At 51.8% G+C, this 18,633-nt stretch overlaps 1 protein-coding gene and 1 pseudogene across 5 annotated transcripts in view; one reads left to right on the top strand and one right to left on the bottom strand.

The window, feature by feature from the left end:
* The window catches only part of LOC149359162 (intersectin-1-like), an 86,188-nt gene that overhangs the window by 51,643 nt on the left and 15,912 nt on the right, over positions 1 to 18,633 (top strand). For all 5 annotated transcript variants that reach the window (XM_089571410.1, XM_089571409.1, XM_089571408.1 and 2 more), the window contains 7 exons: positions 11,905 to 12,032; positions 12,334 to 12,440; positions 13,391 to 13,463; positions 15,195 to 15,302; positions 15,397 to 15,495; positions 16,689 to 16,928; positions 17,504 to 17,644. In XM_089571410.1, the coding sequence (XP_089427536.1) occupies positions 11,905 to 12,032; positions 12,334 to 12,440; positions 13,391 to 13,463; positions 15,195 to 15,302; positions 15,397 to 15,495; positions 16,689 to 16,928; positions 17,504 to 17,644 (896 nt within the window). The remainder of the gene's footprint in view (positions 1 to 11,904; positions 12,033 to 12,333; positions 12,441 to 13,390; positions 13,464 to 15,194; positions 15,303 to 15,396; positions 15,496 to 16,688; positions 16,929 to 17,503; positions 17,645 to 18,633) is intronic.
* On the bottom strand, positions 9,528 to 9,980 carry LOC149359163 (uncharacterized; annotated as a pseudogene).

Below are 18,633 nucleotides of genomic sequence, written 5' to 3'. Positions count from 1 at the left end.
TACCTCTGTCGTGCTCACCTGTGACGTCGCGAACTCGACGTCATCGTGACGTTGGCGCTCTGCGCGCTCGCATTGGCTGCCGCTGCCCGCCGGAGCGGCGTGCCGGACATTCGCCGGACGCGGTGCACCGGACATATCTACGCGGTTTGACGCGTCCGGCGGTCGCCGGCTGGCCGGAGCGGCGCCGCCGGACGCGGCGAGCCGGACCGGATTCGGAGCGCCCGCCTGACATGTGTCCCCGCCTTTACTCTGGACGATGGACGCCGCTTCGGGAAACGAGGCATTAGCAGCTGTCGCTGTAAAATGGAAGCCGCAGCCTAGTAGCGTCGTGACGTTGCTGACTTGCAGCGAGGGCGATTATAGTTGTACTGGCTCGCAGTGACTACCTCTTTCCTCGATAGGCTGAAGGCAGATGATTGTTTGCTCACCCTCGCAAGTTTCTTTGTCCGAGGTACTTTCTGTGTTGTCGAGCGCAGGGTTGAGGAACGTGCACGGCGGGGGGAGTAAGTGCAGTTGCAGGGTGCTTGCGTCATCTTGTGCATGCCTTCGCCTCTTCGTCGCCGTTCTACAAGCCTAAAAGCATGAGAGCACACATTTCCTTTCGCAGCTGTAGCTGAAGTTTTTTTGAAGCGAAAAGCTTCACTACGGGGGTCGGAGCCGAGCTTCGCGTATGCCGTGAAACCGAATGGCGAGTTCTGCGCATGCGCGAAACCGAGTGACGTCACGCGCGGCGCAGGGGGCCGCAGCCGCGCTCTACTGCGCATGTGCGCCGCCTCCTCACCGCCGCTACTACTGCGCGCTCGCCTCCTCGCCACCGTTTCACCTTTCCTTGCAGCCGCGTGTTTACCACAGTTACTACGCATGCGCAAGGAGGGCTGTATAATGCCCTTGCCTACACCGTTATCGTGGTGCTCCCAGTGAATTGTGCGCGAACTGCGACAGCCATGACGTCAAGCAAAGCATAACTGCAGCTCTTCGCTTGTATATCCAGGCTTAACCAGAGCTAAGCCACTGCCAATTTTTTTGTTTTGTTTTTCTGGAGGCGACTGCGTTATTATTTCGCCCAGAGGCATTTTAGTTCATGGCTTCCTGAAGACTGCCAAGGAAAACATGAACAGTGCCCATCACTCGAGGTTTGAAGCAGTCCTTTAGCACGGCTCAGTGAAGCAGAGTTTTAGTGTAGCACGGTCTACTACCGCGTGGTGTCCCATCTGCGCGTATGCGCAAACGGCACGCAGTGCGCATGCGCACAGATTGCACGCATTGCGCATATGTTGATCGTTGCATGCGCATGTAACCCCTCAGGGGCAGGTGCAGGCGGGCACCTGCCATTATGCTAGCGGGGTTGGGTCCCTGCATAAACGGACCGCGGTAGCGCATTGCGCAGTGCTAAAACTCTTTGTAGTATGGCTGTTCTGGATGTTGCTTCATTACCGCCGGTGATGAATGTCGAACCCGAAACATAACACAACGAACACTACGACGGCGCCATCGAGCGGCCGTGGCACTATACGAAAGGGAACTTCCCTTTTCACCTTCCCGCTTTCCATTCAGTCCCCTCATTTTCCATACCCTTTCTCCCTCATCGTGGCGGGCTTGGCTAGTCTCGGACCAGCTGACGGACTAATTGGCTTTGCTGACCCTGGCCCAGGTCGTCCTCAGCGCTTAATGTTGCGCTTGCTCTGCGCGCAAGGGCGGATTTTTTGGTCATTCTTGTAGGGGGCGTTGGGGATGGGGGGCTTCTGGGAGGCATTTAAATCCTGCTGACTGGTAGCCTTTGAGCGACTCCGAGGTCAACTACGAGGGCCAGGAAGGTGAAAAATGGCCGGTGACGGAGTCTGTCTGAGGCCTGCACCTGCCAGCCGTGGCAGGTGGTGCTTAGGGGGATTTCCCGACACCTTCCCCCTCTCCATTTGTAGGAGGGAGACGCTGGACGAAGAACGACTCCGCAACAGTGAAAATCACTAAGTCGACGCCTCATAAGGAGCACACCGCAATGTTCATCTGTTTCCCCGTCTCGTGTGTTTGTATGTGTTCACGCTGTTCGATGCAGGATGCTTAACCAATTAGCCCGCCATAACCTTCTTGTGTAAAGTAGACAGTAGACAGCTGTGCCAAAATTGGGCTTGCGGCAGCTATTCCTTCTCTCATTTTTCGAGATGCGCAATGTGACACATTTCGCGTAGTTGCATAGTCGGAATTGGAATTGATTAGGGAGTGACAGACAATGGATTCAGAATTAAAATATAGTAAGAGTTAGAATATATATGGCGAGCGAAGGAAAATTGCTATCTCATTTCCTCCGAATCAGTCCAATTGACCCCCCCCCCCTTATTTTTTTTTGTTAGTAATAATCGATTCTACGGCTCTCTCTGGGTATAATTATGTTTGTCCGGCAGCAATAAAAGTCTGCAGCGAAGAGAACTCGGTGATTATCGTTTTTGAAATGCATAGCGATGTAGCCGTATACCTCTGCCATCCGCGCTGAAAAAGACTGCTTCGGCGTACCACAGTGTAGATGCGAAATTGGCCTGTGATGGCGACGCCTGTACTTCACTTTTTTTGGCCGTTTAATGCGATAGTGTCAAGGTTTCCGCGTCGCAGGTAGGCCGGAGTCGGCGTCGTTGGCCGTGAGCAAAAATTCCACGAAAGTCACGTGACCTTGGGACTTCGGTACAACCTGTCCACCGTGGCAGGTGGCAACTCAGTTAATGATCGGTCGTGAGAGGTTGCTCGGGAAGGACAACTTGGGTCTCACAAGCCCCACCTACGGCTGTGTTTGAAGCCGGGGCGTTGGCTATCCGCTTAATAACTGCTGCACCACTGCATCAGGAGTGGTATGAGGACTCCCAGGGACCTATGAATCTAGAGTGAGAGTGACGCAGGAGAAATCGCTCGCGATTTCTTCCGTCGCGGCGGTTAGGGCGCTCGGCTACTGAGCCGGAGTTCGCGTGTTCGAGCCCGGCCGCGGCTGCCGTGTTTCGATGAAGGCGTAACGCAAAGGCGCTCGTGTACTGTGCGATTTCAGTGCACGTTAAAGATCCCCAGGTGGTCGAATTTATTCCGGAGCTCTCCACTACGTAAAGATAGGCAATCCATCACTCGTCACCCCAGCGAAAGAATTTTCGAGCTAGCATGAATAATAACGAAGTTATAGACGATTAAAAATCACGCTCCTCCTCTCTCCCCTCAACTCATACGCGCGGAGCACCAAGGAAAAAATAAAGAAAACAGCTCCGGGACTGGGCTCCGCCCACGAATACGTCATTCGCTGACGTTCGGTTTACGGCTTCCGGTTGTCGCACTCCCGAGGAGCAGTGTGCGTCGGCAGCGTCTCTCCGGTCTCGGCGCTTTCTTTGCTCCCGAACTCCAGGCAGAAAGAGGCGGCAGAGGTAAATTGGAAACATATGCGTGAAGGCAATGCCCTGACCCGCGCTTGCCCGAGGGGGTCGCGCGGCGCCTCGAGCAGACGATTTTCACCGCTACCGGAAGTGTGCCCGTGACGTCGTGCCGCGGCTCGAGCGAATGACAGCGTGTAGTGGCCTACCGACGTCATGGGACTAGTGACGTCTGTTTTCCCGGTTTTGGTTTCAAAATCGCTCCCTACGAAGACACCAATCGGCCCGCGAATTTAAAAAAACGCGATTTTTAAAAAGCCATAATAAATTGCCGGCTCAGTTCCGAAGACTCATACTTGGTGTCAGTGCTTCTGAGCATAACTTCTAACATTTACAAGCGTCTTTTAATTCTTTTCATGGTCCCTTTAAGGCCGGTTCACATGCAAGCGACTGAGCGATTGAGCGGCGCGTCGCAGCGAAAATTTCCAACTTGTTGAAACCTCGCCGCTCGTCGCAGCGACGACTCAAAACAGGTTTTTCCGCCGCGGCGACAGGATTCGCTAGCATTTTCGCTGGCATGTGAAACAGGCTTTACAGCGCGGTTCCGGTGCCCACCGAGATGTGAGACAGTGACTGCGTCATTTCGCATCCCCAAAAACCAGCTAAACCGTCGCGGCGGCTCGAGTGACCAGAGCGACGAAATTTTTCGCCGCGACGCGCCGGTCAATTGCTCATTTCGCTCACTCACTTGCATGTGGACCAGCCTTAATGCCCTCCGGTTTTTCTGGCTTATAAAAGTTTCATTTTCAGTGAAATTAGCGTACCTGATGTTGGAATGCGGTAATCTATCGATGCAGGCCAACTTCAATTTTTTCTTCTCGGTGTCCGTTTAAACGTTTTTATATCGAAAGTGCTTTTTTGAAGAGGAAGTTCTGAAGCAGTTTCTCCAGGAAAAAATATCACAACACCAGCAAAGTTTCCTCGTCGAGCAAGGCGCACGTACCACCGTATGCGAATGCTACCCCCCCCCCGCCCCTTTCCTCCTTCTAGCAGAGTGCATGACGGGACTCAAGATGAAAGGTGGCGCTCTATATCAACTGCGCTTGCACTTAAGCGAAAACGGATACCGCCATTGTTCAGGCGAGCCTATAGAGCAGTAGGAACTACCGCTACAGCTCACATTATTTGGATATGTGCAACTGGGAGTACTCCGAATGGGTCCACCGGGATCTCATTGCGTAGAATGAAACTTGAAACAAGCATTTAAGAACTATCATACTTGTGTGGATTTCTTGTTCAGTAAGTGTGCAGTGCAGGAGTAGGATAAGAACCTCAGTGAATGCAACGACCTTCTCTTGAAGACCGCAGTATTATACAACAAAAACAAAAAGGGATGGGGGGTCGAAACAAGTCCAGGACCAATATTTTAGGGGAAATTCCGAAAGTAAAGTTTCACAAGTTCTTTATCTTCCTTCCTCGCACCGCCAGAGACGGTTTGTTTAACTGGAAGACTGAAGCCTTTCTTCGCACCAGGGGTGCCCCGTCAGAGACGGTCTTGCGATGAGTTACGATGCAGGGACAAAGGGAATACTTGAAGTTTATGTACAGATATTTACAATCACATACAAGTTAAGGCACTGGAGACATATTAAGCAGCAAAAAGACAAACAACAAAAAGGTGGAACTGGCTAACACTAGGGGAGGCCCCTACTCGGCATAGCCGAAGATGCATAGCACCTGACCTTAGCCCAGAACCCTTTTTCCAGCTCCGGGGCCCGGTTTTAAAACCCTAAAGGCCCGGCCCACATTTGGTAGCCACCAATCATGCTACACTCTTCATACGATTGGCTCATCGAGAGCATGGCCAGCCCTCTAGCCTCCGTAGGGCAAAACACCCTCTCCATTGCAAAAAAAATAAAAACAAACAAACGCACAGTCGTGCCAGCCAGTGCCAGCATGTGCGGCGTAGAACATTCTCTCCCTCCAAAATAAAAGTAAACACAAACACAAAATCCACTCGTGCGAGCACGTGAGTCGGTTTCCCCAATAACCCTCGACTTTGGCGTCGTCCCGGATTAAGGGATTATCGGGCCTAAACGGGTAGTTACCGCTGTAACTGCCACTGCAAGCTCGGACCTGCATTCCAAGGCGACTTAGCCTTCCCAAGGCTGTTTAGTCGGCGCCTCTCCGGTATCCGTAGCGTCACCCAACTCGGGCCTTCGCTGCTCGCGACTAGACGCGCTGTCGCCGGCTATTCCTCATCTCTACCGCCCCCCTCGTCAACGACGTCCTGACGCTGTTCCGTCCTCCCGTCCCGTCGAGTGGGGGGGGGTCCATTGAAGACGGCAGCGGCGGGGTACTGAGAAAGAATTAGCGGTAGTAATGACCCCGCACGCACTAACGATCCCTTACACGCCCTTTCCAAGATTCTAAAAAGGGCTCAAATGGCACTTTTAGAATTATAACAAAAGGGATCGGTGCCTGTCACGAAACCACACTGCGGGTGACATAACATACACAAACCATACACATTCAAATGCGCGTTTCACACATCTAAATCCAGCGCATTGGCCGAAGTCCAAGCTGTCGCGCTGGGACCAGTTGCATCAACAAAACTAAAAGCAAAATAATGCACACGGGCACTAACACAACATTACGCAAAATGCTTACGGGCACCAAGAAAACATAAGCAAAATGCACACTCAAATACCCACGGTGGCATGCTTGCTGTGCGCCGTAAAACGGAGTCCAAGTTGATAGGCTGTACCTAGTTCACCTGCATGCACACCGTCGTCCTGCTCGCGAACGAGCACACACACACACACAGACACTCGCAACTGGAGCGTTCAGCAGCACTCGTACGATGTCCGTAGGTGGCCACGTGTGTATCCGAGCCGCTACGCGTTAATCTACCCGATTAACGCCAACGCCTGGCGGTCACTCAACTCGTTAGGCTGATGACCCCACGGGGCGAGAACTCTGAAGCTGGTGCCCTCCAGGATCAAATACATCCCGGTCTTCGATGGGTCCAAACCCCTTACCACACGACGCACATGAGGGCCCGCTCTTTCCGGCGCGCCGGTACGAAACTCGCGCTGCGTAGGGAGCGCATCCCTTGCCCTGTCTAACCATACTAGTGCGGCCGGCTTTGCTACAACTAACCTGACGTACCGCAGCACGGAACGTACTGTTCCTGGCAGCGACTTTCAATTTGAAAGCCACGCCCCTGCCTTCGGCTACTTCGCCTCGCTTGGAGCCATTTGCCCCGTTCCTGCACGAGCCAACACTGAAATTGCCGCTCCCTGCCTTATAGGGGCTTGCCGGCTCCGTAGCTTCGTTTAACTCGCCAATCTGATGTCTGTCATCGCTGGCCATTTCATGATGAACGAACTGCTCTTTTTCGCAGCTTGCTTGAGACTGCGTTTTTAGAATTTTCAAACTCAATTCCAACGTTCCTGGACTCGCATTGTCGCTCCTGATCTCATCTGGAGTAGAGCTAACCTGGGCGGCTGGATCATCGCAGTGCGAGATCACCGCCTCCAATACCGTGGGGCTGCGTTCCCTCAGGATGCATTCTTCGCCTGAGATTACACTTTCTCGACAAGCTGACTCAGTTTTCTCTTCTGCCTGGCAGTTTTTCTTTCGTTCTTCTGATATGTCGGAGGTCACAACCTCCGCCATCGAGCCTGCGGGAATTTCATCGCGGTCCTGTTTGTTGTCGGACAGCTTCGTCCCGACTGCCCCCGAAACATGGGAATTTGGCTGCTCCTTTTCGTTGCTAGCCGCGTGTAGTGGCGGAAAAGCTGTGATATTTTCGCGCCCCTCAGGAATCTCGCCCTCACCTCCTGCCTTTTTTTCGGCCTTTTCGAACGACGAGGTGTTCCCGCATGCCGGCTGCTTGTTTACAGCCACCTGGCTGCTGCTTCCTTCACTTGTGCTCGACGAGCACAAGCCTTTGCCTTCCAGCGCAGTCTGTCTGGACTCGGAGTAGTTTCCCCTGGCTAGTTCACTAGCCCTCCTAACCCCCTTGAGCTCAGCCAGCTCGAGCTCTAGCTGCTGGCGCTTTGCCTCTAACGCCTTCAAAACGGACTTAACGTCCTGAGGTTTTTCCTCGCGATGCAGCGTCTTTCCGCCATTTACCTTTGCAAGTTTGGCCTCAAAGTACGCCACGCGCGCCTTCGCCAATTCTACTTGGCACCTCCCATCGAGTGAGGGTCGCCATGGATAACCCTCCATAACGCCGTCTGTTGTCCTACCGGCTCGAACACATGCACAGGGACGAGAACAATGCAACCAAGGAAACTCACGGTTTCGATGCGTCGATCCGCATTGCCAGCTTCCTGGTGTCGGAGTCCACCGCCACTTTCACCGCGCGCTGCGATGAGCTGTCGCACGCCGCTGTTCCTGTGCCCGCCGCTGTCGCCTTGCTTTGACCCGCCGGTGACCGTCGAGTTTCCGACTCGACGCGCTGCTTCTCCTGGTTTCCGTCTCTCCGCAGGTCCTTTCTCGAAAGCTGACCTGTTGCCTAGTCGTCGCCTTTCTCCCTGCCTTCAGTCTTCTTCCTGCGCCGACTTCCGATGGCCGCAGGATCCTGTCGACTGCGCCAGTAAAGTTCAGGTTCTCTTCTCCTTCCTTGCACCAGAGGTGCTCCGCCCGAGACGGTTTCTTTAACTGGAAGACTGAAGCTTTTCTTCGCACCAGGGGTGCCCCGTCAGAGACGGTCTCAAGATGAGTTACGATGCAGGGATAAAGGGAATGCTTGAAGTTTATGTACAGATATTTACAATCACATACAAGTTAAGGCACTGGAGACATATTAAGCAGCAAAAAGACAAACAACAAAAAGGTGGAACTGGCTAACACTAGGGGAGGCCCCTACTCGGCATAGCCGAAGATGCATAGCACCTGACCTTAGCCCAGAACCCTTTTTCCAGCTCCGGGGCCCGGTTTTAAAACCCTAAAGGCCCGGCCCACATTTGGTAGCCACCAATCATGCTACACTCTTCATACGATTGGCTCATCGAGAGCATGGCCAGCCCTCTAGCCTCCGTAGGGCAAAACACCCTCTCCATTGCAAAAAAAAATAAAAACAAACAAACGCACAGTCGTGCCAGCCAGTGCCAGCATGTGCGGCGTAGAACATTCTCTCCCTCCAAAATAAAAGTAAACACAAACACAAAATCCACTCGTGCGAGCACGTGAGTCGGTTTCCCCAATAACCCTCGACTTTGGCGTCGTCCCGGATTAAGGGATTATCGGGCCTAAACGGGTAGTTACCGCTGTAACTGCCACTGCAAGCTCGGACCTGCATTCCAAGGCGACTTAGCCTTCCCAAGGCTGTTTAGTCGGCGCCTCTCCGGTATCCGTAGCGTCACCCAACTCGGGCCTTCGCTGCTCGCGACTAGACGCGCTGTCGCCGGCTATTCCTCATCTCTACCGCCCCCCTCGTCAACGACGTCCTGACGCTGTTCCGTCCTCCCGTCCCGTCGAGTGGGGGGGGGGGGGGGGGGGGGGTCCATTGAAGACTGCAGCGGCGGGGTACTGAGAAAGAATTAGCGGTAGTAATGACCCCGCACGCACTAACGATCCCTTACACCGAAGGTGGGCTAAGTTTGCAATAAAGGACTAATTACTCATTAGCATCCACCCAAGCGCAGCCATATGTTTAGAAAGGAAGGCTATACAGAATCTTCGTAATTGGAGAAAAATTCGTCCTGGTTCGGGGTTCGAACCCGGAACGATCGGCGATGGTAGGGCGATGGCTAATTTTATAGCCGTATGGCTGCGGGTGGATGCTGATGAGTAATGACTCCTTTATAACATATCCAGGAATTGCTAAAACGCAAATGCTCTTACCCTGTTCGGTACCAGACGGCTCACCTCTTTCCGGACGCGTATCCCGTGCCCCTCGTAGCTGCGAAGGAAGCCGCCCTTCTTGTGATGAACGCTCTTGCTCGCAGCCTACAGTTGGGATATCCAGCCGTAGTCGTCATGGACACGTCATGCTGGCCGCCGTCCGTGGTGGTTGCTTGGGTGCGGCCCCCTGTTTTATTCTCCCCCTCCGTCTTCCTGATTTTTTCCCCCCTCGTTTAGCTTGTGTGCACACGGCAGCGTCGAGCAGTTCCTCAATTCTCAGCCTCGGGCACGTGCGCCCCACGCGGGCTCTCTTCGCCGTTGCGCCGCGTGAACTCAATTCCCGCCAATTGACCGCGGCCGGGCCACTGGAAAGGACCGCCGCCTTCCGCGTCCAGGCAGCCCCACAAAAAAACGTGCCTCGTCCCCGCGTAATTCACGGTGATCGATGCCTCCAAAAGTGGCACCTCGGGGACAAAGTCCCCCCGCGGCCAACCGCAGGCGCTGCATGGCCCTGGCTTTGGTTGGCGCTCTACAATTGCTTGTCTCTGCGCGCCTTCATGCACGGACGCATTGTAGACGCGGGAGCGATGCCGTGCGGACACTTGCGCACATCGTTGGTCTCCCGCCAGAGGTCGTTGACGTGGTGTCGTCTGTGTGCATTGCTGGCGCTTGGATGTTATCTCTTGCGTTCGACTGCATGTCGGAGTTGCCGATTGCATCGAAGCGAGAAAGAAAATAAACGGACGAGTAATGGCGTTTCCTTTTCTTCGCATCGCCGGGTATTCGTGGCGTTCATCTAAAAGAAAGAGGAGAAGGAGCGTTGTAAGGAAGGAAGCTGTGTGTCAAGGGCTGTTTTACTGCCCGCTTCGAAAGTGAGACACGACCTGTATTTCAGTTTGAGCATCGTGGCCACTCTGACCTGCAACGTACGAGTGGGGATCGGAGATTGTTCTCTATACAGGTTATTATGGGGAGTGCCCTCAGCGGTGCTTATAAGTTGTTAAATCAAGGGGAAAGGTGAAGAGAGATGGTTCTGCGCTGTATGGCTACCTGCTTGGTTGTGCACATCACAACTTGGGATGGCTGTAAACCGCAGCGGGCGGTTTAACTTCTGGGTCTTCCGTCTAATTTTTTTTTTGTTGTTGTTGTTTGCTTAACGAAATCTTAAAATACGTTGAACGACAGTAGGGGTGTGCGATTCGGAAATTTCGAATATTGAATCAAATACCCTCCCGTTCGATTATTCGAACGAACCAAATTGTGTATGTTGAAGATAATTCGAAATGAATCGAACATTTCAAGTTTTCGAATGCATTTCGAATCGTTGGCCATCGCATGACTATTCCAAGAACATGGGCCATACACGCTGCGTATCATGCTGCTGCGATCGGTATGCGAGGGTTCAACTCCTCTGTGCGGCCCATTCGCGTGGCAGTGTTCGTAATCCCCACACATGGCCTCAGAGATTGGACGACGCGACAGGGCCCAGGCAGTTTCAGCAAACCCGGCCTTTATGCCTGACCTCGGAGGCCATGCCTCATACCTAGCTTTCGCCCGTCTCATGCACTGAGATTTGGCGTAGTTTTTATCTTCCGTTATCAATAGCGAAAGGCACCTTTCCTATGCGCATAACGTGACAATGATAAAGTTAATGCCTTGACTTTCTGTTGCGACCCCCCAAACGGAGATCAGTGTTGCGTATTTTAAGATACACCTATAACTGCGAAAGGAGCGTTTCGGTGTTTATCACGATTGCTCATTTAATATCCGTACAAGTAGCGAATATTCGTAAAAATGTTCCATTCGTATTCGATTCGGTTCTCTCACCATTCGATCGTATTCGATTCGGTTTTTAGCTAAACTGTTCGTATTCGGTTTGGAAAAAGTACTATTCGCACACCCCTAGACGACAGCAAGGAGTGGTTACAGCTCTTGATATACTACGGAGGTTCGACTGGCTGGCCTTACATAAACAAACAGGTAAAGAAGATTCTTAGCTTACTTGAAGCGTCACTGCAGAAAGGGAAGGAAGTTCTCTATACCATAACGGTGATTGCAGGCTATTGGTTCCCGTGGGAGTTTCGGCCGAGCTGGCCAAAGCTTTTTATCCGAGTCGCTTGGTTACCGTCGAACAATTTATTTTTCGCGATTTGTTCATGGCGGATAGGGGCCTTAATATACTCGCTAACAGTGGCGTGGAATGACAGAATGTGATGATGTTATATATTTTCTGTTTATAAGACGCCCGTTTATAATCCTACACTCCAAGTTTTCAAGTGCCAACCTAGAGAAAGGTGCCGGTGGAAATGTGGTTGGCTCACTGCTCAATATCGCTGAGGTGAACCGGACGACGTATTAGTTTCGGCTTAATGAAAAGTTCGTCAGTGGGATTTGCACATTCATAATATAAAAATCCGAAACACTATAGAATCCGATATGTTGCCGCACACGTCGTTATCACAAGGTGACGTTATTTGCTTTGAGCACATTACGAACCAGTTGACTGTAATATGCAGGAGCGCCAACACATAGAGCGAGGCGTTTTCCGTATTGGATCATAAAGACACAAGTAAGCGTATTCGCTTGAGAGGGAGAATTAAGTCGAGGCGTCCTAGTTGCGGTCAGCAAAAAGCCCTGCACTTTTGTATTTCCTTGTAACGGCGCGTCAGTTCTTCTCCCCTGACTGTTGTTCTTTTTCTCCTGTTTCCAGGCAGCAGCCTGCAAGACATATTGTTCAGCACATCACTTACCACCCGCGAAAAGAAACGCCAGGGCCACATCTACGAGCTCATCTCGACGGAGGAGAACTACGTCAAGGACCTGACCCTCGTCAAAGAGGTGCGTAGGCACGGCACGAGCGACGGCCCTCGAGGGGAAGGTTCAGATTCGCACTTGTACACTTTCCCCCATACACCGTGTATACTACGGCCTTTGTTGGCTCCATCGCTTTTGCATCCATTCGGCAACGTGTAAGGCAAACAAAGAGAGGGAAAAAGAAATTGGTCTGGAGCCAGGTCGGGGTTGTGGAGGGGGAAGGCAGGGCCTTCTTCTACACGCATGATCCTGATGGTCTGGGGCGCGTTTTGTCGATCTGTGCCTTGGGGGCGGTCGTCAGTGGCCTCGCACTTTCTCCCCGCAGGTGTTCTACCGGCCCATGAAACAGTCGTCGCTCTTGTCCGACGCAGAGGTGAAGCTCATCTTCGTGAACTGGCCCGAGCTCATCATGAGCAACACCAAGATGCTCAAGTGAGAGACAGTAACGGCCTTTGTTCGCGGCGCGGGCGCACTACCTGGACGGGGTCGACGTCGCCTCCATCGCACGCTGTTGTTGTCGTTTGTACCGTAACGGAGTCCGCGATGCGATTACGGCGTCAGCCGTGGTGCTGATCTAAAGGCCGTCGCCACCCACACTGCGCGCTCTACATGAATGTTGGGGGTCATACACCGGTCGTCATCAGGATTCGCTGCTTCGCTCTTCGGCCACGCATTGTGTAGTGCATTGTGATCGTGTGTGAAGCCATCGAAAAGTGAGAAGGGGAGGTTGGGTCGGTTTCACTAGTTGCGGCTAGAGCGATTCTTCTCTCGTATTCAGTGTGCAGGTGCAAGTGGTACTAAATTACTACAATTATCGTTCATTATTTGGTTCGATAACTCGATGACAGACTCGTAAAAGTAAAAAATTAAAAAAAAACGGGGGGCACAACGCGTTCCTACTCCGGAAAGAACACGGAGAAAAAGAAAAGAGGGTTTAACTAGTTCCCACGCAAAGATCAAATTATTTCTAATTTTACATCGGACCGGAAAATGCGTAAATGGATCGTAGGTTTGGAGGAAAAGTAATAAAAAAAAAGAATAACTCGCTTATGCTTGAGCGGTAGTCGTTGACTGAGTGATGCTCCACGCCGTAAGCGAAAATTCCCTCAAGGAGACCCGAAATTCCTATTTCAGGCGCCTTTTCCTTGCAGCATCTTGAGAACTACGCCAGACTGGAAAAAAGGGAGGCTATTTCGCTTCTTGAAATTCCTTGAAACTCCGTAAAGATTCCCTTTTCGCTAACTTGCACCCGTCAGGTTTCCTGAAACGGAATGTGCGGCTAAGCGCCTGCGTCAGTGTGCCGGTGGTCTTGCCTTTGTATTCACGTAAATGCTCGAGGGTGCTTCACTTTCGTGCGTGTTTTTCTCTCTTCTGCCTGCCAGGTCGTTTAGGGTGCGCCAGCGGATGAGCGAAAACGGCGTCATCGAAATGATCGGAGACATCCTCTGCGAAAACGTAAGTGCGGCGCCGCGCGGGTCGTCTGGACGACGCGCGTCTTTCCTGTCCATTATTAGAGACATTTAGATATGCGCATGCGTAGTGCCGGCGCCCGGTAGCAGTGGTACACGCTGTGCTAAAATTCTCTATTGTATTCGCGGTGTGTTGTGGTTGTTTCCTCCACGTATTTCATTCTTTTCCTTGTTAGTGCGTGTGCCTGTCTGGCTCGGCATTTTGCGGTGTTTGTGAATTTCTTTCAGCCGTTGTTTTCAGTTCGTGACCAAGTTTTATTGGAAATGGTCAGAAAGCAAAATATGATCCTGCGCAGCCTTTATTTTTATAAATAAAAAAGCGGGAGACTGTTTTAATGCCTCACAGTGAGACCGCAACAGAAAAAAAAAAGCATACCGCTGCTTCCTAATGTCGTTTTAACTAGCCTGTGGTCACCGTGGACGATTGGCCAGAATTTCAAAATGGTAGTGTTTGCCATCACAACGGAGGTCCAGAACTGCTGCAGAGACACAGAGAAAGCTCAACCCTAATTTTTGCTTTATGGAGTTTGTCTTAAAATGTTTGCATTTTTTCTGCGCCTGCGAAGCTACTGGTTTTCTCTATACAGCACACTGACGCGAAAAACAACTCAAACTGGTGCTTTTCGCAACGCAGCGAGCTATGGGAAGGGAAATGATAGGTGTAGCATTAAGAGTCTGGAAGGGGGCAGAGTGGGTGAGCGAACAAACGCTAGTTAATGACATCCTAATCGAAATCAAGAGGAAGAAATGGTCTTGGACAGGGCATGTAATGCGAAGGCAAGATAACCGGTGGTACTTAAAGGTGCACTGAAGAGGAATCTGAACTCGTCTTTTTGCCGCGGGAACTCGATCTACACGTTCCTAGCATTCTTAGAAACAGCGACTTATTGCCCTGTGTGGCCGATTTCCCTAATTAAATCAAATTAACGCCCGGCTCCCGCCTTTTTTTTCGAATTCTGCCTCGTACGGTGGGCGGAGTCGACCAACGCGGGGAGTGCCTTTCAGCCAGCTCCGTGGAGGCTTTGCTTTCGCTTCATTTTGTTTTTTAGGTTTCTGTGAATAAATAGTTTCATTTGCAGATAATATAACCGCAAAATAAGCCCGCAGAAATAAAAATACGCGCGGACTATTTGCTCCTACGGACTACTACGTATTACTCCGCTGATGGCAGAGCGGCAAGCCGCCGCGGGACTGGCTGAAAGGCACTCCACGCGTTGGTCGACTCCGCCCACCGTACGAGGCAGAATTCAAAAAGAAAGGCGGGAGCCGGGCGTTAATTCGATTTAATTAGGGAAATAGGCCACGCAGGGCAGTAAATCGCAGTTTCTAAGAATGCTCGGAACGTGCAGTTCGAGTTCCCGCGGCAAAAAGACGAGTTCAGATTCCTCTTCAGTGCACCTTTAAGGAACGGAGTGGATTCCAAGAGAAGTCATGCGTAGCAGAGGGCAGTAAGTTAGGTGGACGGATGAGATTAAGAAGTTTGCGGGGATATGGTGGCCGCAGCTGGCGAAGGACAGGGTTAACGTGAAAGACATGGGAGAGGCCTTTGCCCTGCAGTAGGCGTAGTCAGGCTGATGATGATGATGATGTTGTCACATTATCGGCGGCATATAATTTGGCGGTCAGCTTCTAAAACCTTTTAAGTGTTGCTCAGCACGCACTGTACAGAAAACCGAAACAAGGGGTTGCATTCCTTCCATCTCTTTTCCCTATGCAGCTGCCTTACCTGAATCCATACGTGAGGTTCTGCAGCTGCCAAGTGCGGTCCATGGCCTTCATTCAGCAGCGATCCGAAAACGACCCTCGCTTCAAAGCCTTCACCAGGGTGCGTCTTTCACTCCCATCGGATTAACGATGTCGGAACCGAAGCCACGCTTTTGGCGAACCGCTTCGCAATCTTATCTTCTGCTCTGCTGCAGGAATTCTGCAAGAACCCGCGAACGCGAGGCATGCCCTTCACGAGTTTCCTTCTCAAGCCCATGCAGAGGATGACCAAGTATCCTCTCATGATCAAAAAGGTACGTCGTGTCCACCAAAGTTCGCTTGTCCACCAAAGTTAGCTTGTCCACCAAGACGGAGCGAGGCATCGAATACAGCACAAAGCTATGGGGACAAGGGCTACATCTGTAGTAAAACCGCGGATGCGCCGTTCTTTCTGATTTTTACCTCGCAGGCGCAAATACAATTTAAGGGTGTACTTTACATGTCTGCCAGAAAGCCGCTGCTTCATACAAAGTCGAATGCGCTTCGGTTTCTACGCCTAAGCTCCGCCTTGCAGCGTCGGACGGGAGGCGATATCCATGAAGTGGTTCAGCAGCAATGGGGCACTAGAACTTCATGTCGCAAGGAAGAGGTGTGGCGTACAACTTGCACTGCAAGTTTTAAGAACAGTGGCTTTGCCTCAACTTGGTAAGTTTCACCTTAAAACAATATAGCAGAACAGATGGGAACAGGGTTCAGTCTGATTTTCTGAGGCGCTGCCGTTACGGTGACGCGAGGCGCTTATTTCTTCGGCCATTTACCCCGTCAGCGAGGCCACATCGCCTTACCTTAAAGGTGCAGTGAAGAGGAATCTTAACTCGTCTTTTTGCCGCGGGAACTCAATCTACACGTTCCCAGTATTCTTAGAAACTTCGATTTATGGCCCTGTGTGGTCGATTTCCCTAATTACATCGCATTAACGTCCGGCTCCCCTTTTTTTTTAATTCACCCCGTACGGTGGGCGGAGTCGACAAACGCGTGGAGTGCCTTTCACCCAGTCCCGTGGCGGCTTGCCTCTCTGCCATCGGCGGAGTAATACGTAGTAATCCGTAGTAGCAAATAGTCCGCGCGCATTTTTATTTCTGCGGGCTTCTTTTGCGGCTATATCATCTGCGAATGAAACTATTTATTCACGGAAACCTAAAAAACAAAATAAAGCGAAAGCAAAGCCTCCACGGGACTGGCTGAAAGGCACTCCACGCGTTGGTCGACTACGCCCGCCGTACGAGGAGAATTCAAAAAATAAAGGCGGGAGCAGGACGTTAATTCGATTTAAGTAGGGAAATCGGCCACACAGGGCAAAAAGTCGCAGTTTCTAAGAATGCTCGGAACGTGTGGATAGAGTTCCCGCGGCAAAAATACGAGTTCAGATTCCTCTTCACTGCACCTTTAAATTAGTGCTTGAAACGAGCGGGGCAGTGGAAGTAATTCGAAGGGACGGCGGTCTCAGATCCGCGAGTACACGGACGAGGGCCACCCAGACCGGGGCTATCTGGACGAGGCGTTGGAGAAGGCCGAGCAGCTGTGCGGCCAGATCAACGAGGCGGTCAAGGAGCGCGAGAACGCCGACCACCTGGAGTGGGCGCAGGCGCACATCCAGTGCAACGGCATCTCCGAGAAGCTCGTCTTCAACTCGCTCACCAACATCCTGGGCTCCAGGAAGTTCCTGCACTCCGGCTCGCTCACCAAGGCACGTGGTATTATAGTATGCATGCGGGAAACCATAGCCTATATAGTGCCCTGCTCTTCACTCTGGGTACGCGTCTCGCGCTCGCGATGTACGGTAGCATAAGCTGATAGGTGCTTGAGACACTTTTCCGAAGCTATAGACAAGTGCTGACAGCCGAGAAAGAGACCTCGCATCAGAGTGAAGAGATGCCCAGTCCAAGCATGTACTGTCGCCTCTTGCAGATAACCGCTGGAAAATTAAGTACAACTGGTTCTTAAGCCCCGTGGGCAGGGTGCTTGTAAGATGGATTAATTAAAGAATGGATATTATCCCTTATATAACAACACCTTAGGCTGTGAGAGACTTTGTTACGAAGGGCTACGGGATTAATTTAGGCCACCTAGAGTTTTGGAATCTCGCTGCACAGGTGTTTTACATTTTTCCTGTATCGAAGTGCCGACGCCGCTTAACCTTTCGGTTGCTCAGGAAGTATATAGTACTCGCTCCTAAAAGCATCTGCCCTGATGTATCGGGTGTGCACGCTGGGAAGAGTGTGTTCACTCATAGCCTGTGTACCTTCATTACTCCCTGCGCAGGTGAAGAGCGGCAAGGAGCTGATCGGCTTCCTGTTCAACGACTTCCTGCTGCTGGCGCAGCCGACGCGCGACATCGGCCGGGTCACCAACGTGTTCATGTCCGACAAAGCCATGAACGCCACCTACAAGCTCTACAAGCAGGTGCTTGCGCCTCGAGTGCGGCTGCGCCGCCGCATTCACTTTTCTCGTAGTGTGGCTGTACACGGTCACCTTTCCACCGGCCGACCTCTCCGCATTTGCGAGAGGTCTCTCTCTCCCGTCACGTTGGGATGTGCCTGAAATCGCGCGCCCGTTTGTTTTTCGGTCAGAAAGATCCTTCATGTGGGCGCGAGTAGCCAGTAGGGACTGGATAAATTTTTAGACTACCGCGTTTCTTTTGTCCGCGCCGACAGGCTTGGAAGAAATATGGCTACCGCCGCCCAATGTTGCCAAAAGAGCAAACGCTACCATTTACAGGGACTATCCTTACAGCGGTGAGTCTCCAAAGCCTCTCGGCTTTCCTCTATAGGACCCACATACATGCGCAAGGTGCTCCGTCAGCGAGTTAATAAAATTACTGTTTCAAATTTTTTTTGAGCGTCCGTTCTCGATGTCACCCAAGTAAGCTGCACCAACAAGTCAGAAATGTAATCTGTCACTTATAATAACGACTTTGTGAAGGCGGGTACACAGGGACCTGGGGATACGATTGCAGTTCTCGTAACGTCAGGCAGGAGCAGCCGTGAGCGTTGCATATCTGATCGCGGGGAAAGGATTCAGGTAATCTGGATTACCTAAATGGTTATCTAAAGTATCACTAAAGCATTTTGCCTCGAGCAAAAAAAAACAGTAATAGCGCGCGCACGCTCGCACGCACGCATGCGCACGCGCGCACACACAGCAACAATTTTGAAAGCTAAGGAAAGCATAAGGTTTGGTTTGGTTTATGGGGTTTAACGTCCCAAAGCGACTAAGGCTATGAGAGGCGCCGTAGTGGAGGGCTCCAGAAATTTTGACCACCTGGGGTTCTTTTACGTGCACTGACATCGCACAGTACACGGGTCTCTAGAATTTCTCCTCCAAAGAAATTCAGCCGCCGCGGCCGGAATCGAACCCGCGTCTTTCGGGTCAGCAGCCGAGCACCATAACCA

Source organism: Amblyomma mixtum, chromosome 2, assembly GCF_055824585.1.
Source record: "Amblyomma mixtum isolate Tamu chromosome 2, ASM5582458v1, whole genome shotgun sequence".
Lineage (NCBI taxonomy): Eukaryota > Metazoa > Arthropoda > Arachnida > Ixodida > Ixodidae > Amblyomma > Amblyomma mixtum.
Note: the sequence above shows the minus strand (reverse complement) of the source record. Positions and strands in the feature narration are given on the sequence as shown.